Source organism: Pinus tabuliformis, chromosome 4_2, assembly GCF_031772625.1.
Source record: "Pinus tabuliformis cultivar Carrire ecotype Pingquan chromosome 4_2, CPIR1, whole genome shotgun sequence".
Taxonomy (NCBI): Eukaryota; Viridiplantae; Streptophyta; class Pinopsida; order Pinales; family Pinaceae; genus Pinus; species Pinus tabuliformis.
Genome location: NC_142304.1, coordinates 427,137,989 through 427,161,281, shown reverse-complemented (window position 1 = coordinate 427,161,281; position 23,293 = coordinate 427,137,989). Strand labels below are relative to the sequence as shown.

General features: G+C 40.7%; 1 protein-coding gene across 1 annotated transcript in view; it reads right to left on the bottom strand.

The window, feature by feature from the left end:
* The window catches only part of LOC149169784 (callose synthase 3-like), a 392,932-nt gene that overhangs the window by 212,411 nt on the left and 157,228 nt on the right, over window positions 1-23,293 (bottom strand). Inside the window, exons 15-21 of the mRNA XM_089428814.1 lie at window positions 3,236-3,567; window positions 2,868-2,920; window positions 1,366-1,426; window positions 1,038-1,119; window positions 902-951; window positions 696-782; window positions 387-521 (exon numbers count right to left, since the gene is read on the bottom strand). Of these exons, the coding sequence (XP_089284940.1) occupies window positions 387-521; window positions 696-782; window positions 902-951; window positions 1,038-1,119; window positions 1,366-1,426; window positions 2,868-2,920; window positions 3,236-3,567 (800 nt within the window). The remainder of the gene's footprint in view (window positions 1-386; window positions 522-695; window positions 783-901; window positions 952-1,037; window positions 1,120-1,365; window positions 1,427-2,867; window positions 2,921-3,235; window positions 3,568-23,293) is intronic.

Genomic DNA, 23,293 nt, shown 5'->3' with positions numbered 1-23,293 from the left:
CCTTGTGCCAAAGGAGAGCTGGCCTAAAGTGAGAGAAGGAGCTCCTGTGGTGACAATGGGTAGCCCCTTTTAGTTCCTCTAGAGCTGCACTTGTGTTTTAGGATTTTACGGTTTACCACTTGAACTGCAGCTTTGGGAGGAAACTGGCTTATAACATCGCTATAAGCAATGCTTCTGAAGTTTATGTCAGTATAAAGCATTACTAAAAAAGGGTAAGTTTCCAGACAGTATGAATCTAGATAGTTAAAGTAGGAGCTCCTAAACATCTTGCTGTCATGGCAAATATGGGTGTACTGTGTCACCTGAAGGTGACCTCTTGATTATCAATGGATGCTTTATTTTAGCAAGAAAAAACATTTTTGTATATATAAACAGCAAGACCTCACCTGCTCAAACGTCTGTGACAAGAATGTTTTCAAGCCCTTTTTCTTCTCTTTTTCCTTCATTGGTGGCACTAGGCGTGCATTGAAAGCTCCAGGCAAAGATTGGAATCGAGACCTTAGCATCCCCAATGTTCGTATCTGAAAATGAAAGCCACAAGCAGAAAACAGGGCAGCAAAGAAATCAAGCATGCATCTAAAAGAGAGAAGGAAGGGCATGCTATAAACTTGAAATAATATTTGTCCTCTAAACAAGTTACTGCAATGATTAAGATTTAATTGAAAGACTAAACATGATTTAAAAGAGAAACACACCTCACCAAGATGACGAAAGGCACCATAGATACCTCCAACTATAGTTGAGAATATGGAATACCAAATTTGAGTATCCATGAAATAGACCTAAATCAATAGCATAATTACATACCCTAATGAGGAATATTCATAACACATACACAACAAATACTTGAACAATTTAGCACCATAACAACATAATTTTGAGATTCAATTTCCGTGCTCACAAGAATTATTGGAGACCATATGGAAATCACCACCCCAATGTTCTTTCTTGCTGCAACACGGAGGAAAGCCACATTAGAAACTCTACATTGGGCGAAATGAATCTTATAGGCAACTTATAACGGTTAGTACTCTCACCTTGTGGAAAAAGCTCATGCCATTCATAGTTGCCAATATTCATCCGCATGATCTGCTTTGTAGGCTTAACCAGTGGCCTTATCTGGAAGAAAACATGTGATGAATTTCAACCAACTGACATTTAAAATCTAATAAAAAAATGTGTAAAGTAAAATAATTTTTCCCTTGTGTAATTGATGTTGCGGTGTTATAATTTATATTTAACTACTGCATCTTGTTTTCCCAATATTTAAATGAATACTATTTCCCCTGTACCTCTCTGCTCAAATTATATATAGAATCATTTTCTTGAAAGTAAAATCTGCTCAAACAGGATATGGTTTATTACCTCAATGTAGTAGCTAAAAGCTAGCTTGCTTATAAGAAGTAGAATCCAAAACATTGTGTACCTGGAAATTTACCAAATAAGCTATCAAAAAGATATAAAGATGAAACATAAATATAAAACGCAATCTAGAATGTCGTCTTGTTAATTTATTTGGCAGCTTCGGGAAGAATTTCCAAAGTGAAAATTCAAATTGATTGGCAAAAGTTTTACTTTGGAAATAATTAAGAAGGTGTCTATTTGGATTATTAATGCCTCCGGCCTAAGACATTCAAAGTCGACTTCAATATGTAATTGGAGGGAAATATTTTATTTTTAAAATTCAAATTTAAAGGTTGGCTTCAAGATCAGCTCACCCAAGAGATGCAACCTTTCAACTATGTCAAAGCACTATATATACCCCATTGAGGTGCTCCTCAAAAAGTGCAAAGTTGGTTCTGCAATTTCAGATAGCTACCTTAGGAATTTCGAATGGTGTTCTCTGTGGTTTCCTCGGGATGGCTCTTGTTTCTCTGTGGTTTGATGACACTGTGCCTCTGCAATCTCTGTTGATCGAGAACTCGCACTTATGGCACTTAATTTTGCTTCTCATCAAATCTTTATGATATGGGGACTCTCTCCTAGTTAGGCTGCAGCTTCAAGGTGTTCTTCTCAAGCAGGCGGCAGGCCTAATCTTGCTGATCAGGGGCCGAGATACTTCAGAAAGATAACCACATGACTTGAGGTAAATTCTGTACAGTTTGAATAAGCAAATTTGTTCTTGCGACCTGGAAGGCAGACTGAATTTGTGTTTGGGCTGAAAGTCTCTCCTTGAGAGGCCACACTTCACAGCAGTCTCTTCAGGATAAGCCTCAGGTCTGTACAAGCCTAGATGAGGGGAACGAGAGGCCTGATTTGGGTACAGACAAGCCCTGAGGGCCAGTGAAGGTCAGCATCTTGTTTGCATATAAGAGCTGCAGTTGAATGGAGGTGTTTTGGAGCTGTTAGGTAGGACAGCGATGGAGGGAATGTAAACCTAACCAGATCAAGCTTCTACAGCAGTATGTCATCAGTTTAAGAGGGCACAATCTGTCTGCTCATGAATTGCAATTTTGGACCATCTATTTGTCTAAGGGCAGTGATATTGGATCTCCAAATTGGCAAGTCAATTTTGACTTTGATCTCTTGTACTCTCTCCCTGCTGAATATTTGATATTAATAATAAGAAGATTTGATCAAGGGTTTTCCCCATCTTGGGGTTTTTCCCTGGCTTGAGCCATATCCTTGTTTTCTCTTATCTTGGCTAGTCTTCTGTGTGTATCGTTTATGTTCTTTCTTCAGTTACTCTCTATGTGATATTGAGTTATGTGATTGCTAATAGAAATGAAATGGAAAGATAAATGGGCTATTATAGATCACTGAAGTAACTGTCCCAAGCAAGGAACATGTTAATTAAAATTAGCACCTCAACCATGTCATTCCTAGAATTCAACTACAATTGGCAATAAGGTCCTAATGAAACTTACTTGAAAAGGGATGAGAAGCTCTCATGCATTCCCCGTCCAACATAGAGTCGTGGCTGCAAATGACCAGAACGAGATTTGTTCATGTGTATTAAAATACTGCTACTACAGTGATGGAAATTGCAATCATTACATAATGAAGGTGGCTTATCAACCAAGCTGCACTGAGGATTCAGATTTTAATAATATACTATGACAGCTGGTAATTTAAATTTATATGTTATCAAATTCAACAAAAGAATCTTTTTCTCAAAGACCATAGGAGTTGCTTTTCCTAGGTTAAGAAAATATAATAAACATAGAAATATTGCAGAGCTGAATAATTTTCATAGGACACTAAAATTCCAGATCCAGTTTTATAACATGCACACCTGTTGCCACCATGTCAGAATAGTACAAATGCGCCAATTTGACCTTTCAATACACCGCTTCAGCATGGGAAACATGAACAGGACTGCTGCAAGTGCATTAGGTAACAAATATATTGCAACAGCTAAGATATACAAGGAAGGGAAATTCCACCCGCTAGCCCAGTTCTGGAAAGTTTTGACAAGACCAGTAGGATTCTCCCAGGTGTGGACATAACAAGCTGGAAGAATGATGACCCATGCAGCAGCAACCACAGCCTTCAATATATATCTCAGCATCTCTCTATATTTCATAGATTGTCTTGCTTTCCAGCTAAAAATTATATCAAGAATCGCTGCAAAGATGAAAATATATTAAATTAGAATTAAACTGCATGCTGTGCAAGAATAAAGTACAGTTAAGTCACTTTCAGGCACCATCTACTAGAATTCCTTTTATGTCATGGCTGCACATATTCAACTGATATTTACCAAATAATGCAAGTTAGGTGCCAAGGAAAGGACCTTAGCTCTTCAAATAAGCACAACAATCAATAGCTATGCAATCCATCAAATGTTAATGTAATCCAAAGGTTGTTGCACCACAGCCAGAGGTGGTTCTATTCAGTTCTATGATAACTACGTGACCTTTCACTAAGGATCAATGGATCTGCAAATGGTGCTCTCACAAGAAATAGGATGAAAGGATCTGCAACAGTGTCATTGCATACCTGCACCATTGAGGATCATATTACAGTTACGCTCATACAGGATTGATGCATCGAGACCTAAGTTAGTGGATATGGCTAGCAAGAGCTCAAGATAAATTGTATCCTGTATTTAGTAACAGTCACTAATCAGACATGGCATCTATACAACCCTGATACATGACCATATTGTGGTTAAAAACTGGATACAATCAGCATGCATACACAATACAGCCATGATCAATCACGATCACTATCTTGTACATCTTTTAGAAAACAAACTTACAAGTATTTTCTCATATGCCTTGTTGAAATATATTTTGAGAAAAAGGGAGTCTTGACAGGATTCTCTAGCCCTTTCCATTGACTCCCAAGCCGCAATGACAGCATCCTAGATCAATCTCCTTGTACAAAGCTTGTTTGTTCGAGCATGACAATCCAGGAGACAGCCCTTTGGCTTTCAAGAACAAGAACCTTCAGAATGGGAAGACCTTGAGTGGGCTAAAGCACTAGGCAAAAGGTCCACCTTTTTTGGATAAAGCTTGTGATGGAATTGAATGGAACTCCATCCTCAACATGTTAGCTTGGATGGGATTTGCCTTTGTCTATCATCAATCTATAGACACTCTCTTTTCACTGACCTGGGTACAAGTCAGTGTGAACACCATGCTATCAAAATATATTGCATTGCAGCATTCCATCCAACATGAGCATGCCTTGGCACCATATATCTATGTGATTGTAGCCAATTCTCTAGGTTACCTACTGCAAGCGGCAAGAATAGAAGGGCAAATTGGATGTTTATAATTATCAGACGGTAATCAACTCCTTAATGTCCGCTTTGCAGATGACTTAGCTCTAACACCAGAATTGAACCAACATATTGTGGAGGGCACAACGTTATATTGGGACGCTTATGCAGAAGTAGCTAGGGAAGTTGTTAGTAAGGAGAAAACAAAGGTTTTTCTTAATGGACAAGACGATCCTTCACACTTGTGATCAATCAGTATTTGGGCATCCACTTTGGCATACAAGCTTCTCTTGTGGATCAATGGAGATGGATCATGGGTCAAATCTAAAAGAAGCTTCATCTTTGGTACATTCTCAACTTGCCACTTGTTGACCACACATGTGTCATCTGTTCCAAGAAGCAGAATACCTCTCAGAGGGATAAATTTTTCAAAGTCATTATCACCATGAAGCTTCCAGTTTGTCAAAATAATCTAAAATTCTGCTATTGTAAAAATGATTCTAGTGTGACTATGAAGCCGTGTAACAACACCTAGCTAAGCCTATGATTCTTCTAGAAGGTTTTCACTCTAGGAAGTTTTTTAACCTCACCAAATTACCTGTGTTTGTAAACACGGATAATTGGCAGAGTTTTTCTCCCAGATATACCCCAAAGCTAGGGTGCAACTCATTGGGCAGACGCTGAGGCCAGGAGGGCCCACGCTGAGCATCAAAGGTTGCTGGTGAGGGTTTCGTGGGTCAGATTTTCTAAATATATTGCTTCCGAATAGAGAGGTATTACTGCCGGATTATTTTCTCTGTCGGGTGAGCCAGTTTGGCACCCAGATGTACTCAAGCATAGACTGCGTAAAAAAATAAACCCTCAGAATTGCTGCACCGGTTTTCCCAAGTTGGGTTTTTCCAGGGACAAATTTTCCAAAAATAACGGTGTCACTTGTGTGTTTGCTATTTCTTTCAGATGTTGATCTGTAGATGGTTGAGATTGTATTGTGTTTATTTCGATGTTTATATGTTTAAATAACTTGTTTGTAATTAACAAGTAGGAGAAATAAACCAGAAGAATACAGATAAAATTTCTAAAGGATAGACTTAGAAATTTCAACATAGAGCATCCTGAGTCGAGCAAGGAACCATATCAGCCTAGTAGACTTGTTCCTTACACCGGTGTCCATGCATTGGATTGGCGAGAGATCATGAGTTGGTATCCTATTGATGGTGTGATAGTCTCAGTTAGAGCGTAGTAGAGCGGGGACCCTTAGACATGTTGGATACTACATACCCCAGTTCGCAGTGGGATACAAGTCGACAGCTCTTCAACATTCCATCCCAGCATTAGGAGAGTGGGATTGACATTGGATTGAGTCGGGGGTTGGACTGGAGAGAGGTAATGAGTTGGTATGCAGTTGATGGGGCAGGATTCACAACCGGAGTTGTAGCACAGCAAGAGCCATGGAGCATTGATGCTTGTTCTTGGTGGCACTGGGATCCAGAAGGATTTGTTGATGACAGGTTTAGTCAAAGAGTGGTCTGGGATTTGGGCATTGAGGGGTTTGTTCATGGTGGGTTGATACAAAGGCATAGCATCACCCAGTGCTTCGTATCGGATCCGAGCATTATGTCTCAGTTGCATTGGGCCACCAGATTGGTCCATAGGTATGGATTGCTTGAGGGCAAGAAATCTTGGGGCAGGAAGACTTGTGATGTTCTTTTCTCTAGTGTTCCTCATGGCATGGTTAGGATGCAATTTCAAGGTTGGGGGCAAACAGGTCACAATTGTTGGTTTACTCAATCAGAAAGCCCAGGGGCTTTCGGAGATGTTTCATGGGGTTTTGAGGAGTTTCTATGGGATCTGATGGCATTCTCTTAGCGTATTCCATCATCTGCACAACTTGCCTTTTCTTTCGTCGCATTCTGACAACTTCCAAAAAACAAGGTTATTATTGGGCTTAACTCAATTAATTACGCTTAAGGTGGCATTCCAAAAGGAATATTTGACGAAACACCTTAGTGTAATAGCTTGTTGGAACCAGAACGAGAAGATCTACAGGATGGGATGGTTAGTAGTGATTTCCAATGAACTGAGGAGGCATTGTGGCCAATTTACCCTTTTCCCATATTCAAAAGAATATTTTAAATGGAATAAAAGAGGGAAAAGTGTTCAATGATTAAAATGATAACAACATGGGAGGTTCTAGAGGGGTCCATCGGATCTATAAAAAGAGGAGGAGGAGTCCACTAAAGGACATCTTGGATTTGATATTTCTTCTTGTATGAGAGGTTGAGAACCCGGTTCTCTACTCCATTGGCAGCCCCATGGTAGAAATTGTCAGGTGATTCAGTGAGATTGGGCGAATACCCATCTCCCCTTTGTGAATTCATCCAAAATTCACAGGTGAGCTCAGTGGTAACATTTCAGTTTAGATTTGGAGGGTCAACACAACATTGGAGCAGATTCTTGAGGCCAGTTTTCCATCTCAGCTATTTTACTGTACCAACATGTAAACCCTAGCTCTATTATAATAAAAGTTGAGATTATTTTTGCTTATCGTGTTATTGAATTGCATACACTCTATTTGTTTAATTTTTATGGAGTAATTCTAGCAAGGTTAAATTTATGCATAGTTAGATTTCTGCAAAAATATCTTGTTTGGGATATTACATTGAGAGAGAGAAAGAAATGTATTTCATCCTCCTTGAACTTCTTTCCGTCCTCTTAGTCGTTCTTCTCCTTCACTTGCTTGCCCAAAATAAACTTGCTGGAGAGATGCAAATTGTTGCCTTGAGGAGGAGATCATGCTACCTTTATATAGAGATTAGTTGGGTTGAATGGGTGTGACTCTGCCTAATCCAACTTGACTTGGAGGAAGGCCGACTTAACAAACTTGGAGCCAAAAATTTCAATTCAAAAATTTAAATTTCCTTCTTTTAAAAGTCCAAGGAAGGTGAAAAACGAATTTCAGCAAGGGTGAAGAGGGACTTTCTTCTAGAGATCAACTCAAGGGTGGAGAGTGCAAGCAAATTGCAACAAGAGGAAGATAACCCAACAACTGTGAGCAGTCGGAGAGGACCGTACAACAGTAAGGCGACTATGCATAGGCTTGGGCAACACTATACAATAGTCAGGCATATACAACCGCACGACAGTCGCAGTAGGTCGTGGACAACCTACAAACAACTGCATGTAGAAATAAAGTTGCATGAGTAATCGTACAAGGCCGCAGATAAACACACAATCGTGTGGGAAACCTAGAACAAGGCTCAGGCAAGTCATACAGCCACGCGGGCAACAGATTGGGCAAGCAAAAACTAGGTTTTTCTTCTAGTGCAATTTTCCCAGTTTTGTTGTAACTTGTTATTTTTTCAGTGGCCAAATTATTTCGAGTACTGAGAAACCCTTGTATGTTGTAAAAATTTATTAACTAACAATAGATTAGAAGGGCGAAAAATTGTGCGTGCGCATGTGCGACATTGGCTTTTTTTGTTCAACTGATTTTATTATTTACTACTAAATCCCAACAGTGCAGTTTATTTAGTTAGCTAAAATTCTAGTTAATTTACAACAATGAAATTTACTAGAATATAAATTTGCCAATTGTTGGGGTTGAGGAAACTTAACAAGTATATCTTCAACACTGAGGTTAGTTTCATTCATTCATTCTATATGATTTGGCACAAAGGGGTATGTGTTAAGCTTCACAATAGTGTTCTACAAGGACGCGTCTCCCAAGGTGGGGTACATGCTCCCCATGTTTCCCATGCACCTGAGACAAGGGGACGCAAGAGGAAAAGGGAAACATTGTTGAAAATGTAGCGAAGAAAAGTCTTCTTGCTTTTGCCTCAACCAGTAAAGAACTCGAGTTGTCTTTCTCTAGGATGAATGTGAATTCATAAGATAGACTTCAGAGTGATGAGTTGATGCGCACTGTTGGAGCTTCAGTTCATTGGAGTCTTCTTCAATTAGACTACAGGATGAGGTGGCAAAGACAAGTCCAATTAGGACGAGTCAAGACTGCAGAGACAATTTCAGTTAGGACGACTTAAGACTTCAAAGACAAATGAAGAGACGACGAGTTAAGTCCTCAACTAACTCGATTCACAACTAGACATAATCAAGGAACAACTCGAGCCAGTTAACTGAGAGCTAGTCCAAGTATAACTGAGACTTGCTCCACTTAACAAGAAAAAGGAACTCATTGCACTTGTGTGAACAGCCATTTGAGGTCAGCCTCCTTGCATGCATCAAAGATATACTTAGCCAGATAAGGACGAAGGCACAATGTTAGATTCATTGTTGTTGGCACAGCGCATTGTTTGAGGAACTAAAATCAGAATTCAAAGCGCAGAAGTCGAGCCTAGGTTCAGTAGGAAACAATTATGTGTGCAAGCCGAGATCAAGAGGAAGGGTTGAGAGCACCCTCTCAAGGTCGAGAGCAATGATCAAGGAGCGGGCCCAGAGCAATTGTGCAGCTGAGATTAGTTTCTCAAAGGCTATTTGTTGGTTGTAGTAGCAGCATACTAAATTTGTAAAAGATTTATTTGCTCAAAGAACAATAACTAAAAGGCCCATAACAAAGAATATAGGTTTTCCCATTTGGGTTTCCTAGGTAAAACACTGGTGTCAATTTTATGTGTGCATGTGTTTTTATCTCAATTATTTTTCGTTTCATGTTGAATGTTAAGAAACTCTGCATCTTGGTGAAAGTTAAACATGGTTTAAGTTTTAGTTGTCTTGACTCTTGATTTTCAATAGATTCATCTAAGTAGTTGCAAAGTTTCAAGAAAATTAACATGGTATCAGAGCCACGCTGTGTATAAAATCCAGCACCAGGATTGTTCAGTCAATGAAGAGCGCAATCAGTAAGTAGGCTTGCACTAGAGTTTGAAAAGCGTTATTTTGGATAGCAATATGTCATTCCAAGGACTATGGGCATATCACTGTTTAGAGGGAACCTATAATTTCTGCTCATGGAGGGAGTGGATTTCAGTAGTGGTTGAAGATAATGGGGTGCTAGAATTTGTGAAGAACCCACAAACTGCACCTACAGATGCCCCACAATTCATCCAACATAACAAGAATGACAACAAGGCCAGGAGGATCATTCTTGAGGGGATCAAAGACCACATCATCCCTCATCTCCATGGGAAGATGACAACAAACGATATCTAGAAAGCCATCTCGGCCTTGTATCAGGGATACAATGATGCCAAGAAGCTTTCCTTGAAGGACAAGATAAGAAATATTTGGATGAGCAAAAGGGAGCCCATCATTATGTAACTTTCCAAGTTCACCCAGGTTCGGGATGAGCTAGCTAGAGTGAGTGATATTTTAGAAAACAAAGACCTTGTGATTCTTGCGCTATTGGGATTTCACGATTATTGGGAGAATTTCTAGGATGCAGTCAGTGGCAGAAAGAATCTTCCCAACTAGGAAAGGTTGTGGGGAAACTATGTCCAAGAAGAAATCCATAGGGGGGGCAAGAGCTAGAGTTTCAGTGAAGACAAAGGACAAGGAGAACTTAGCCTTGGCAGGAAAAAGGAAGCAAGGCCAAGGGAAAGAAGAGCTAAGGCAAGGTTGAGTCCCGAAAAAAGAGCGAGAAGAAGAAGAAGGGGTCTAATAAGGATCATGTGGCTGCACCACACGAGGTAGATGATTTTACTTCTCAGTTCAAGAAGGATTTCTCATTGACAGCTTGCATGGAAAGCTCAGTGGGCAGCAGTGTGTGGTACATTGATTCTAGAGCATCGTTCCAGGGACAAAGAATATTCTTTCCAGTTGAAGGAGGACATGCAGTTTCACAATAAGCTAGGAGATGATGGCAGGTACTTTACCAAGGGCATGGGGACTGTCAGTTTTGAGAGGGGTCTCATAACCCTCTCCATCCCAAGGATGTCCTCTATGCTCCAAGCCTTAAAAAGAACGTTGTTTTTAGGGTTATGATGTCATTTTTAGCAGAGGAAAGGCCTACCTCAAGCACTTAGAATATGGAGCCATGAAGTAGATTGGTGTGAGGGTGAAGAACCTTTACACGCTGCAGGTTTGAGACAAACACAGAGACGCAGGGGAGCTTTGGCACAAATGCATGTTGGATTTGCATCATGGGGCATTGAAGATCCTTTAGCAGATAGCCACAAGGCTACCAAAGTGTAGCATTGACCAACATGAAGTGTGCAAGGGTTGCACACTTGGCAAGTATGCCAAGTCATCTTTTCAAGGCCAACATAGCAAAGCCAAATGGATTTGGAGTTCGTACATTCAAATGTATGTGGGCCCTTCTCTTCTCCATCCCTCATGAGACACAGGTACTATGTCACTTTCATAGATGACTATTCTTGGAAAACATGGATCTTCTTTATGAAGAAGAAGGAGGAGGTCTTTTCCAAGTTCATGGAGTTTAAGGCCTCGGCAAAAAACTAAACCAGGAAGAAGATCAAAGCATCGAGGAGTGACAATGGCAAGGAATATGTCTCCAATGCTTTCAGGGAAGTGTCTACCAAGGAGGGCATTAGGAGAGAGCTTATAGCACCCCATAACCTTTAGCAAAATGAGGTGGCTGAGAGGAAGAACCGCAGCATAGTTGGAGCGTCCAAGGCCATGTTGCATGACCAAGGGCTCACCATGTTCTTGTGGGAAAGACATGCAACACTATGGTATTTCTACAGAATATGAATCCCCATGGAGTGCTTGGACAAGTTACACCTAAGGACGCTTTCACGAGCAAGAAGTTTGATGTTTCTCACATCTGCATCTTTGGGACAAGAGTTTACTGCCATGTGTCCAAACTCAAAGAGAAGGAAGAAGTTGGAGCCCATAGCTGAAAAAGGAATTTTCGTGGGTTATTCTAAGACAGCTTAGGCATACAAGGTGTACGTACCATCCCTCAGGAAGACAGTTATCAAGCGCATCGTAATGCTTGCGGAGTACAAAGCTTTGAGTGAGTCCTTGGAGTGAGAGAAGGTTGGAGTACCTAAGGAGGAGCTTCTCGCTCCCAAGTAGGAGCCTCAACTAGTACCACAGGCTAAGTCTCAGCCAAGTGGGAAGCAGGTCGTACAACAAGATGAGAAGGAGTCATCGCAACATGAGAAGGATAGGCCAAGAAGAGTGGAGGAAGCCACTCAGTCAATGACTTCCAGCACAAGGAGGAACAAAGCCAAGTGGGCCGAGAGGTTCATTCAACAGGCCTAGGAGCGGTTTGAGACTCCTAACTCTACATTCAGGTAGAGCAAGCAGTTCCAAGGTATAGCGGGTACATGGCATTGATGACTGAGCTGTTAGACTCAGAGCCTTCTTTTTACAAGGAAACGGCCTCTCAGCAAGTTTGGCGGCATGCCATAGTGGAGGAATATTCCTCCATCATGAAGAATGATGTCTCGGAAATTTTTCCATGCCCAGAGGGCAAATCAATGGTAGGCTCACACTAGGTGTACAAGGCAAAGCATGGAGCAGATGGGTGTGCAGAGAAGTACAAGGCTAGGTTTGTGGCCAAGGGCTTCTCGTAGGTTGACAACATTGACTCAAAGGAGACGTTTCCTCCAATGGCTCGTTATTCATCCATCAGGATTATTCTAGCACTTGCAGCTTAGATTGGGGTGGAAGATCCATCAGAGAGATGTGAAAACAACATTCCTCCACGAGGTGTGTGAAATTTCCACGATTGTAGCTACTTGATAATATTCTCCTAACTTATGCAGTTTATTTGTCTTCTGTAAATTTATTGCAACAAATATCGAACAATCCACTACTGCCATCCTCATAAATAAAAAACAGTGCGGAAAATAAAATACTAGAACTGAGAAAACAAGGCGCGCACACATAAAAATAGGACACCAATGTTTTTGGACAATCATCCCTAGAAAAACCCTAAAGGGAAACCCAGTGCAACAGACTAGGGTTTTATTATTATAACTTCCACAGCAATTTGAGATTACAATGATCTGCTTGCCTAATACTGGCAAAGCTTCGACAAATATTAATCTCTACTAGCCAAATTAACTGGAGACTCAAAGTCTCCCTCTAGAACTCAAACTAGCCTCTCCCAAGCCACTCGCACTCCTCCGTGGCACTCGGACAGCCTACCAAAAATGCGCACTGCCTACCCCAAGAAATTTATATAGCCCCGGGAATGCCTCCCTGCAAGTCATTCTTCCTCCAGTGCTGCTCTTAGCCCACTCGCTCTACCTTTGAATAATACATTTGGCACTAGCTCACTAAAACGAGCTCCTCTGCCACTTGCACTAGCAAACTAGCTCGCCTCCAACCTATTAGTTTTTGTAGCATTAGATGTGTTCTAGCCACGAAATTCTGTGGAGAGGCTAGAAAATAGGAGATCTCCAAAACCTAGAAATCGTTTCTAGAAATTTGGCTTAGAGATGGCTTAATTAGATTATTAGCCGATTTTTAAATATTTCCTAAGTCTAAACTTAGGGAATATGGTTAATTAATCAGATTTAATTAAGTCAAGGCATGAATGATCTAGAAATTCACATGGATCGACTTCAAATTAATCCTAGGCATCAATTAAAATTTAATTTTGGTCAATGGAACCCCAACAGAGAATTATAAGAAGTCGATGGCCACTTGGAGAAGACACTTGAGAGGTTCGATTTCATGAGCAGATCAATCTCCATAGTAGCAATAGTCAGTTGTCAGAGAGACAACCAGTGAGATCGAAGCAGTGAGTGAGGGGCAGGGAAAATGATCCAAAGGAAAGGTTTTCCAGATCCGAAGAGGTAGCAACAAGAGAGCTGAGTTATCCCAGAGAGGCAACGTTGAGGGACTGCGCAGTTGCTTCAGCAAGACAATTCGATTTGGAGGAAGGAAAAATTGTTCTCAGTCCAAGAGGTCAGGAAGAAGTCCCAGAGGGCTGGAGAGACGATTTCCTCAGCATCCGAAGGCAGAGTGACTTCATCAAAGCCCAGCCCAAAGCAAGTTGTCCAACCAGCTACACAGAGCAATGCAAGAGCTGATGCAGACCTCTAGGAGGCCAAGTTTTGGTAGGGAAAGCCAAGCCAAAGATTGCTTGTGGGAGAAGGGTAATTCCTTTCAGTATTTTGCCCAAATTTTCTTGTTGTTTGGATTGCCAATTGGGCATCCATAGATGTACTCAGATTTCGCTGTTGCATAATAAAATAAAACCCTCACTGTTGCACCGATTTTCCCAAGATGGGTTTTTCCAAGGACTTTAGTCCAAAAACAACTGTCTTATTTTATGTGTGTGTGCTAGCAGTTCTTCCAACGTTTATTCTTCCGCAGTTTTATTTGTGTAGAGTGCACTGTGATTTATTCAGTATTTTCTATAGAAAACAGTAAATAAATTATTAAATTAAATTAACAATTAGGAGAATAATTTCCAGTTGTTGCAATACAATTCTGAGTTTCGTAATTTTCACATGGTATCAGAGCACAGTTGATCAACCAGAGAGCTCAATAGCGAAGACAGAAGGAGTTTCGTTGTTCAGTGTGGGCAGCAGATCCAAACCCCAAAGGCAACGCAATTACTTCACCAAGAGGCCAAGTTTCTTGAGGAGATTCACTTTTTCTGAGTGGGGTAGAAAAATTCGATATCTCTAGATCGAGGTATTCCAAAGGCACAGGAAGCAACCATGTATTTTCGCAGAGCGTATCTCTAGCTGGACGCAGTAGTTTTGCAACAATTTGCTAGAGCAGAGCTAGCGTCGGGTGGAAGAAGAGCACACACTAAGGAAAAGTTTTCCTCAAGGAACTTCTAGTCTAAAGAAGTTTGATTTTCCTTGCAGACCAGCGATCGTTGTGAGCAGAATTTATCACTCCAGAAGGGAGTGTGAATAGCTAGGCAGCAGCTGAGCAAAAGGGAAGAGGAGATTTTCGACATTTTGTTGAGATGGCCACTGCTGGACTTCGTGATCAGGATAGGTTGGATGGTGCTTCCAACTATGTCATTTGGAAGGCAAGGACATCCTTCCTTGTGGATGAATATGGCGTGAAGTCATATATTGATGGAGTGGTAGCAGCACCCCAAGACGTAGATCAACCTAACTAATACAGAAAGGAGATGGCGCGGGTGAAGAGGTTGATCCTAGACAAAGTCTAGGATCACATTGTTTCACACATAGCCAACGAGATGAGGGAGACTCTCTCCACGTTGTACCAAGGCACTTCCTGAGCAGCAAAAGATGTACTTAGAGGAGAAGCTGAGGTACATCAGGATGTAGAAGGGGCAAGGGATAGAACCCTTCCTCGCCAAGATTCAAGAGGTCCAAGATCAATTGTCAATTGTTGGAGCAACGCCTCAACCCACAATGCTAGTGCAATTGGCACTAAACAGTGTCTCCGAGGAGTGACAGGTATTCGTCCAAAGTATCTTGGGCAGAGATAGCTTCCGAAGTTGGGACAGGATGTGGATTGATTTACAGCGCGAGGAGTTGAGGCGAGCTCTTTTAAAGAGCTCCATCAATGGCAGCAACAATAGACAAAAACAGGTGGAGGAGGAGGATAACGTGGCCCTCGCACTGAAGGGTCCCAATCAAGGACAGGGGGAGCAGTGAAAGAAGAAGAAGGACCTATCAAAGGTCAAGTGCTTCAAGAGTTGCGAGTTTGGCCAGTGCAGTACCCAATACAAGACAAAGAGGAGAAGCAAGACTAGGCGGCAGCTCATGCCGAGATTGATAGGTTGTCCTCCACGTTGGAGGAAGACTTTGTTATGATCGCCAACATACCTCCTGGAGTGAGGTGGGGTGACTTGGAGTTGTAATCCCAGAGTGCTCCAGATGGGCAAGATCCTTGAGGACTCCACCTCTTAGATCAATACCTTGCTATGGGGTCCCACAGTTTTCAGTAGCAGGATGGATCAATGACAGTTGATGCAGTGAGATGCCAGAGTGATAATTGCAGAGTCTAATAGCAGTCAGATGCTGGGGAGCGCAGTGCAGAGTTAGCAACAATGCAATTGACACAGTGCAGAGTCAACAACAATGCAAATTCTTCAGTGACAGTGCAAATACTAGCAGCAATCATCAAAGACTCGAGTGACAAATGCATCATATTGATCACAGTTGATTCAATATTTAGGATGCTTCTCAGTTGCAGTTGTTGTAGTTGCAGCAACAACAAATGAGAGAGAGTTGTAGTGCAAATGTAGTGTTGGCAGCAGTATGGTAGTGTCAGAAGCAACACAGATGCAGCATATATCAAAGTTGCACAGTGGTGGGGGGGCAGTGTGGCCAAACATTAGCAGTGTGACAGGAGATGATGTAGAAACAAGGTGCTACTATAGGGTGTGTAGTAGCATTCGAACACATTCCAAACTAAGAGGAAGTGTTAGTTTTTGTAGCATCAGATGTGTTCTAGCCACGAAATTCGATGGAGAGGCTAGAATACAGGAGATCTCCAAAACCCATCAATCGTTTCTAGAAATTTGGCCTAGAGATGGCTTCATTAGATTATTAGCCTTTTAAATATTTCCTAAGTCTAAACTTAGGGAATATGGTTAACTAATCATAATTAATTAAGTAAAGGCGTGAATGATCTTGAAACTCACACAGGTCGACTTCAAGTTAATCCTAGCAATCAATTAAATTAAATTTTGGTTGTTGGAGTCCCAACAAAGGATTATAAGAAGAAATCAATGGGCACTTGGAGAAGACACTTGAGAGGTTCGATTTCATGAGTAGATCGATCTCCAAAGTAACAGCAATCAGTTGCAAAAAAGAGAGCCAGTGAGATCTAAGCAATGAGTGAGGGCAGAGAAAATGATCCGAAAGAAAGATTTTCCAAATTCAGAGAGGTAGAAGCAAGAGGGTTGAGTTATCCTAGAGAGGCAAAGCTGAGGGACTACGTAATTGCTAAAGCAAGGCATTTCGATTTGGAGGAAGGAAAAATCGTTCTCAGTTCAAGAGGTCAAGAAGAAGTCCCAAACGGCGGGAGAGGCGATTTCCTCAGCATCCAAAGGCAGAACAACTTCATCAGAGCCCAGTCTGAAACAAGCTATCCAACCAGCTATAAAGAGCAGCGCAGAGATTGACGCAGAACTCCAGGAGGCAGAGTTTTTGTATGGAAAGCCAAGCGAGAGATTGCTTGTGGGAGAAGGGTAATTCCTTTCAGTATTTTTCCAAGATTTTCTTGTTGTTTGGATTACTAGTTGGGCATCCATAGATGTACTCAGATTTCACTATTGCAAAATAAAACAAAACACTCATTGCTGCACCGGTTTTCCCAAGTTGCGTTTTTCCAGGGACTTTTGTCCAAAAACAATCGTCTTATCTTATGTGTGCATGCTAGCATTTCGTCCAACGTTTATTCTTCCGCAGTTTTATTTGTTTGTATTGCAGTGTGATTTACTCAGTATTTGTTGTAGCAAACAGTAAATAAATTGGTAAATTAAATTAACAATTAGGAGAATAATTTCTAGTTGCTACAATAGGATTCTAGGTTTCAAAATTTTCACACAACCATCAAATAATAGAGATTGGAGTCTGCTTCGCTCTTCATGAAGCCCATCAGCTGCAACTAGGTGTCAACCTCACCATACCATGCCCTCGGAGCTTGTTTGAGCCTGTATAGTGCTCTCTTAAGCCTGCAAACATGTGTGCCTCTCTCATTCGTCTCGAATCCCTTTGGCTATTCGATATATATCTCACCCTCTATCACCCCATCCAATCTGCTTTGCTAGACATATCACTACTCGAATGGAAATATGTCTGCCCATTGGTGTGAAGGTCTCCTCATAGTCTATCCCTTCCTTTTGCGCATACCCTTTGGCCATGAAACTCGCCTTGTACTTCTCTACACAGCCATCTGCAATGTACTTGATCTTATAGATCCATCTGGAGCTTGTTGCGGACCTATGTGTAGGTCTAGGCACGACCTCTCATACATCGTTTGTCAAGATGGAGTTGTACTCCTCCACCATGGAATCCTACCACACCTAATGTTGTGCACCCTCCTCATAACTGGAAGGTTGCATGTCAACAACATCTGTCACCAATGCCTTGTACATGTCTGGCTATTTGTGCTCCCTCTTGTTCGTCCTAGGAGTTCCCATAAAATCCCATGCATCCTTCAATGTCTGACAAACTTCTTTGTTGGTTCTACCACTTGTGGTGGATGGTTCTACCATCTCCTCATCCTGCCTTTGTTGCTCCGTACTTCGAGCTTTTGCTAGCTCACTTTGACCACTTGTTGGCAAGTCGAGAGATCTCTTGAAGGGCTTCTCTTCTATGAACTTCATGTCCTGTCTCATGATGATCCTCCTACTGCTTGGAATGTAGATCCTGTATGCCATGGATGTTTCGTTGTACCCAATGAAATATCCCTTCTATGCAGTTTGATCCAACTTAGTGTGTTTCTCATCCAACACATGACAGTATGTTATACTACCAAAGATTCTGAAGTGACCAACCTCTAGTTTCATGCCTATGAAAACCTCCTCTAGTGTTATCTTCCCCAATGCTCCATGAGGAACCCTGTTTTATATGTACATCGTTGTGCTACATGCCTCTGCTCATAAAAACTTGGGCATATCATGGTCATACAGCATGGCCTTCGTTGCCCCAACTATATTCTTGTTCTTCCACTCTGCAACTCCATTTTGTTGTGGATTGTACGGAGCTATCCACTACCTCCTGATGCTCTCCTTTGCACAAAACCCCGTGAATTCACTATCTGTGCATTCTCCTCCATTGTCTATACAAAGCACCTTAATATTTTTCCCTATCATGCTCTCCACAAGAGCCTTAAACTCTTCGAAGCGACAGAAGACCTCATCCTTGGTCTTCAAGAAGTAGGTCCAAGTCTTCCTGGACTAGTCATCTATGAAGGTGATGAAGTACTCATACCCTCTGAGAGATCTAGTGGACATCAGACCGCAACTATCTGAACGTACAAGTTGCAACACGCGATAAGTTCTATTGTCACTTCTTGGGGACTTTGCCTTAGTGAATTTGCCAAGCACGCACCACCTGCACACATCATCATGTTTTGTGCTTAATTTTGGAACACCTGTCACTATCTCCTTGAGCATCTTAAGTGCTCCATGGTGTAAATGTCCCATTCTCCTATCCACAATTCACCCGTCTCCATCACTGCTACTGCTACAGCTAACTGGTGCCTTTAGAGAATTAAGATACAACTTATATAATTTGTTGCTTCAAACCCCAATCTGCTTCACCTTCGCCTATCAACACCTTCTTTCCTACAAAGTAGATATCATATCCCTTATCCTGTAGTTCAAAAACAAAAATCAAGTTAATGCCCAAGCCTAGCACATGCAACACATCTGTAACACTGGTGCTTGCACTTGATGCCCTTTGAATGTCGATGATACCTCTCCCAACTGGAGTACATTTTGTCTTGTTTCCCATCTGTATCTGGAAGTCCATCTCCTCCTTCCTGTAGTTGGAGAAGTAGTCTCCAACCCCTTATTAATCAAGGTTGTCATTGATGTTAATATGGCACTGTCGAGATGGCAAATATTCTTGTGATACATAACCCTAAACCTAGACTATGTTACCCTCATCCTAAAACTATCAAACCCTAACCCTACCTTTACTAAACCCTAAAGGTGTGAAACCCTAATCCTATGTGCATACACTACAAGGGATCCCTACATTTGAAGCCCTAAAATAAGAAACCCTATACTACATGAAACTCTAGCAAGAATAAAAATGAGCAAAGCCTAGCCTTTATTAATAAAACCCTAATGGCTAATGAAAACCCTAATATGCTACAGACCTAAAACACTAACCCTAAAGCACATTAATAAAAGGGTACACTAATGAAAGAATGTTGATGGGTTATAAAGACATGAATAAATAAAGAAAAGCATGTAAAAAACCATTATATACTATATTTATATATGACATCCATTTCATGAGTGTGGTCCCAACAAATCCATACAACGGTCCCCACACAATACACGCACATTTGTCTCCCTTAGGTGGATTCACTCCACAATGGTCACCACATCATGATGAGGTCTGCGTTGATTCGCTCCAAAACAATCAACGAAAGTGGCACAGGAGCTAACTGCTATGTTTGACCTCAAATTGGGTCAACACACACAACGTGATAACATTGGCAAATCGTATTGGAATTAAAATGTGTGGAGGAAGCCCCACTGTCTTTATAATATTGTTTTTTAAATTAACTCAAACTGCTCTGTCGGCCCTCTTATTTAAAAAGACGTGATTGGTCGCCTCCACCAATTCAGACATGATTGTTCAAAGTGGCAAATGCGTATATATATACATGGCATGAGCTCATTCGTTTATTCGATCATCTCAACGAAGACAACCACAGGAACAGAGCAAAAGAACAGTTCACATCTCGTGAACTAGACCATCGAGGAAGCTTCTAAAGGCTACATTTGCTTGGGTTAAAATTTATAAATAGCCTTTTGACCTGTGATAGCAAATCTACACCTCGGACTCACTATAGGACTGCAGCTCGAATCACCTACAGCACTTCGGAACTATGAAGCCTGGACCACCAACAGTCACTCAGATCTGTGGAGACCTATATCTGTGATAGCTCTGTTTTGTGGGTTTCAGATTTTGATTACAAACTTTGCAAGAACCTGTGATATCTCACCTGTGGAGTTCGGATCAAGATAGTTACCTGTGGAAGCCAACATACCTCAAGAAGCAGCCCATTAACAATTGTTGATGTAAGCTACAGTCTAGCGTTGACTTTAAAGTGAAGAACTCAGAAGCCTTGAGACAGTGGAGTATTAGGAGTCTTCGAGGTTATTTGGAAAGTGAGGAATTGGAAGCCCAAAATAGTTATCTTGGAGGCTTGTACAAGTAAAGAGCTTGATAATCTTGGACAGTGGGAATATTAAAATCTGAAGCAGTGTTGTGGTGAAGATGATTAGTTGTTGAAGTCTTTCATACACTATATTTGTTAAAAATTGAAGGATTGGTGTCCTTTGGGTAGGTGCCCATAAACACAAGGTTGGTGCCTTAGAGAAGATAGGGTCAGAGCCCTAAAGGTGGGAGCCTCATTAAGTCCAAGTTGGCGCTTGGAAATAGGTAGTTGCCTAAATTTTTGAAGGGTTGGACCCCTCACATCTTTTTGTACTCTTTCATTTTATAAAAGAATTTTTATCCTCCTTGTCTCTATAATAAGATCATTCATTTGCAGATTTTAATTGTGTAGAATCTAACTGGACATAATAACAATTGAAAAGAAATATTGAGTCACCCCCCTCTCAGTGTTTCCAACAATTGGTATCAGAGCCAGCTTCTTCATAATCAGCCTAACAACTGGAAGGATTCTTAGTCACAATGAAAAATCAAGAAGTGTCAGGAAGGCTTCCTTTGTTTGATGGCACAAATTTCGGTTTTTGGAAGAAAAGGATGTCCTACTACTTAATGTCCCTTGGATCTGAAGTTTGGCATTCTGTTTTGAATGGGTACACTGCTCTTTCCACTCTTCCAACTGATCAAGATGAAAGGAAAGCTTACATTGCAAATTCCAAAGCTTTAAATTCCATCACTAATGGAATCACTGACTCTGAATTACACAAGTCATGAATTGTGACTCAGCCAAAGAATTTTGGGACAAGCTAATTGCCTTATATGATGGGGATTCTAAAGTTAAAAAGGCAAAGCTTCAAACTCATAGAAGACAATTCGAAAGTCTTAAAATGGATGACGAAGAAGATATTGCATCATACCTTCTCTGTGTGACTGAAGTTGTCAACTCCCTTAAAGGGTTAGGAGAAAAAGTTGAAGAAAGTACAGTTGTTCAAAAAATTCTGAGATCTCTTCCTGACAGATTTGACTCCAAAGTGAGTGCTATAGAAGAAATGAAGGATCTAGACACTCTCAAGATGGATGAACTTCATAGAATTCTCACTACCTATGAAATGAGGAAAGGAATCCAAATTCCAAAGAAGCAACATTCAAAGCCTCAAAATCAATAAGAGGATGAAAAGGATGGAATACCAATAGTGATGAATCCGATGTTGAAACTGAATTAGCACAATTTGTACGAAGACTCAAGAAAGCATCCAAACTAAAAGGTAAGTACCCTCTTATTTGTTTCAATTGTGGAAGAATAGGTCATTATGCTGCAAAATGTCCTCGTAAACATGATAATGATGATGAGGAAGATTCTAGAAGGATGGTATACAAAAGGAAAGGGTTTAATAAGAAGAATTTCTTCTCTAAGCACGATGAGTCTGATGAAGATGAATTTGTAATCATCAAGAAGAAATCAGCCAAAAATTTCCCTCATCACAGAGGAGGTAAGGATGAATTAGATGAAGAAAATGACTATGCTGGAAGCCAAGAAGTATGTTCATGGCAATCACAAATGATGATGATTCAAGACCAGAAGGAAATGTAGATGAATTGTTAATAAGTGACATTAAATAAAATGAGAAATTACGAAATAAGATCATTTCTCTCAAGGTAGAAAAGGAGTAAGGCAAAAGAAGGGAAAACCTCTTGAAAAATAAGTTAAAAGAAAAGGAAGAAATCTGTGAAAATCGTGAAGCCGAAATAACAGTCAAAAAGACTTGGCAAAGCTCTCAAACACTTGACAATATCCTTAATGCTCAAAAACCTCAATATGACAAATTTGGGATTGGTTTTAAAGGAGAATCATCAAGTACTAAGGATAATGCAAGAAGCTAGGTCGACATACTTTTTAGCAATCCAAAAGAAGAAAAGTCATCTCATCCAAGGCCCATCTCAAATCCAAAGAATGAAGAAAGAGTAACTCCAAGGAAGAATGTTGATTCAAGTCATGGCTATTACAACAGGTATCAAACTATCTTTTTTGGGCATTGTTATTATTGTAAAAAATTTGGTCCACGCTAAACATTGCATGGCTCGTAAGAATGAAACACCAAGATTGAAGGATCAAACAAATAAAACACATGGTCTCAAAGGGAAAGAACAAATCAAGACCTACAACTCATTTGATCCTTTGACCAAGTTTGATCCAATTTTCTCATTATGTAATGATTATGGACATAACAAACAAAATTGTCCACTCAAAAGAAGAGAAGCAAGAAGGGAGAATCTCAATACGGATAAATGTGGCCTAGCTCTATGTGCTCATAGTGATGCAAACCATTGGTTTGTGGATAGTGGGTGCTCAAGACATATGACAGGTGACAAAAAGAAGTTTGTCTCATTGAACAGTAAGGATGGAAGTCTATCCTTTGGAAGTTGATCTGCTAAAATCACTGGAAAAGGGACCGTTGCCCTTGTTAATGGAAAAGGAAAGGCTCAAAATGCTTTGCTGGTAGAAGGACTCAAACACAATCTCTTGAGTGTTAGCCAAATTTGTAATCAAGGACACAATGTTAGCATCAAAAATTGTGAAATAAGAAACTCATCCTTAGGAGAAATTGTGGCTAAAGGAGTAAGAACACCAGATAACGTTTACATCCTGAGAAAAACCCACGAAGATAAAAGTTACTTGAGTCAAGCAGATGAAAGAGAACACTAGATAACGTTTACATCCTGAGCACAATCCACGAAGATAAATGTTACTTGAGTTAAACAGATGAAAGCTGGTTATGGCACAAGTGACTGCGGCATATAAGTTTTGATAAGTTGATCAATATTAGCAAAATTAATGCAGTAAGGGACATTCCAAACATGTTGAAACCAGATCAATTTGTATGTGGCCCATGTC